The sequence below is a fragment of the Austrofundulus limnaeus genome, unplaced genomic scaffold, assembly GCF_001266775.1.
Source record: "Austrofundulus limnaeus strain Quisiro unplaced genomic scaffold, Austrofundulus_limnaeus-1.0 Scaffold451, whole genome shotgun sequence".
Classification (NCBI taxonomy): Eukaryota; Metazoa; Chordata; class Actinopteri; order Cyprinodontiformes; family Rivulidae; genus Austrofundulus; species Austrofundulus limnaeus.
This window is the reverse complement of record NW_013952853.1, coordinates 268315-270431: the sequence shown is the minus strand read 5'-3', so window position 1 is coordinate 270431 and position 2117 is coordinate 268315. Positions and strand designations below refer to the sequence as shown.

At 41.9% G+C, this 2117-nt stretch overlaps 1 protein-coding gene across 1 annotated transcript in view; it reads left to right on the top strand.

Annotated features, from left to right (window-relative positions):
- Nucleotides 1–1791, top strand: part of rtf1 (RTF1 homolog, Paf1/RNA polymerase II complex component) — a gene marked incomplete at its 3' end in the record, with an annotated part of 31389 nt that extends 29598 nt beyond the window's left edge. The window contains 2 exon segments of the mRNA XM_014025009.1: nucleotides 1055–1169; nucleotides 1653–1791. Coding sequence (XP_013880463.1) covers nucleotides 1055–1169; nucleotides 1653–1791 — 254 coding nt within the window.
- Nucleotides 1792–2117: the final 326 nt, after the last annotated feature.

Below are 2117 nucleotides of genomic sequence, written 5' to 3'. Positions count from 1 at the left end.
CAAATACCCAAACATACACAATCGCACCATCCCACCCTCATCCTCATCCCCACTTAGTCAAAGACATACTGTATAAGGACGCCACATTCCACTCATACCCCTGATATACACTCTATACCCCCCAGGTCCAGGACATGCACCCGCACACACCCGAACCCAGGAGGTAGACCCAATCATTCTGAGGTGGAGAGGAGCAGATAGCCAAGGCCCGGCCCGGGCCGCACCAGGACGCCCCGCCAGACCCCCGCCGCAGAGAAGCCACATCCATGACCACCACACCACACCGCCAGTGACCAAGTGCACCCCGCCAGCCGTCCACCCCCCGGAACCCAGCAGCCACCCCGGCCAGCGGGCCACCCACTGGAACTAAGAGCCACACCTCAGGAGACCAAGCAGCACCAGGGAGGACGGAGAGCCAGCCCCGCCCCCGGCAACCGTCCAAGCCCCGAGCCCACCCACAGCCCAGGACCGCACCCAGCGGCATGCCCTTCTTCAGGACCCCCTCCCCAAATGGCGGTCGGGGAACGGGGGTCCTCTTGACGGGATGTTCTCTTGTTAATGTCAGTTTTCCTTTTAACTTGATGAAAGTTAAAGTTCCTCCCAACACTGCTGTCAGTGCTGCTTGTGTGTCTGATGAGACAAACCATGATGGAGAAATCAACAAGGAGGGAAACCTGCATGTTGTTTAACATCTCATTAAAAAGAATTTAAACTCTGGAGCCAAACAAAACCGTTTTTTTTTTATTATATAAATATTTACTGTGGGTATTTTTCTTTCACAATATTTTGTAAATTTAACTACAGTATGTTGTCCAGCCCCGGAGTCAAGTTTATAAAGATCATTAGGCCGATGATGATGTAATAATGATGGCACTGTGCCTCTACACTGTGAGCTGATATATATTTTTAAATTTCTAATACATTTGTTAGTGTTTTGGCTGCTATTTTGACCAGATGTATATTTTTAGTAGATTTATATACTTTATTGACACAAACATTTTTTCTTATTCATCTTGTTTATTTTTGTGTCTGTGTTTAATTCTCATCTTTCCAGGTTTCWATGTCCCACAACAAGGAACGACGATCAAAACGTGACGAAAAACTGGACAAGAAGTCCCAGGCCATGGAGGAGCTGAAGGCAGAGCGTGAGAAGAAGAAAAATAAAACAGGTTGGTGTGTCCTGCTGTTACTTCATTCTTTCACTCTGTAAACRATGTTTCTGTACGTCCTGATGYATCTCAGTAATCCAGGTAAAAAATCAAAAAGAAAAAATAGTAYAGGTCYTCTGGACGGGTTCTTCTYTAATGAAACGTTTCGTCTCTCCTCCAAGAGACTTCTTCAGTCTGAGAGTTTCAGGCTAAATTCAGGCTTTTAAGTCCTGCCTCCATGTGACTGATACTCACATCAATGTTTCTGTACATTCATATGATTTTAGTATTTTCATGGTTTATGAATGTCAAATGGATTCTGGAAAACTAATTGTTTTTGCATATTGTCTTACTGATCACATTTTCTACAAGATAAAAGTCCATATTTGGATCAAATGTTCAAACAAAAAAATTATTATTGWATGTAAAAGATGGACACCAGCTGTTTTTATTTTGATTAATGATAAAAATGTCAGAGTTTAAAAGCTTTTCTTTGTCCTGCAGCTGAACTGCTGGCCAAACGTGAGCCTCTGAAGACCAGTGAGGTTTATTCTGATGATGAGGAAGAAGAGGAGGAAGATGATGATAAGTCCTCAGTTAAAAGTGATCGGAGTTCACGATCATCATCTTACGACGATGATGAGTAAGTTCCTGCAGCAGCATTTTCACCACACTCCTCATAAATGTGACCCGTCACATCAAAACAAGTGGTGAAAAAAGTGGTTTAAGGAGAAAAAGGCAAATATAGTGTTTTGACTAAAATGTTAACAGAAATTTCATTTTGTCAAAATATAATGAATAAAGGCCTTATTAATGTATCATTTGAATGAACTGTCTGAAATATAATCATAAAACAAAGTTTTGAAGCATTTTTTTGAGCAGTAGCAACAACAAAAGAAAACTGATTTTGAGGAAAAACACATTAAAATTTTGAGATTTTCCCTGTGAGTTAGTAAAGTTTTGTTTCTT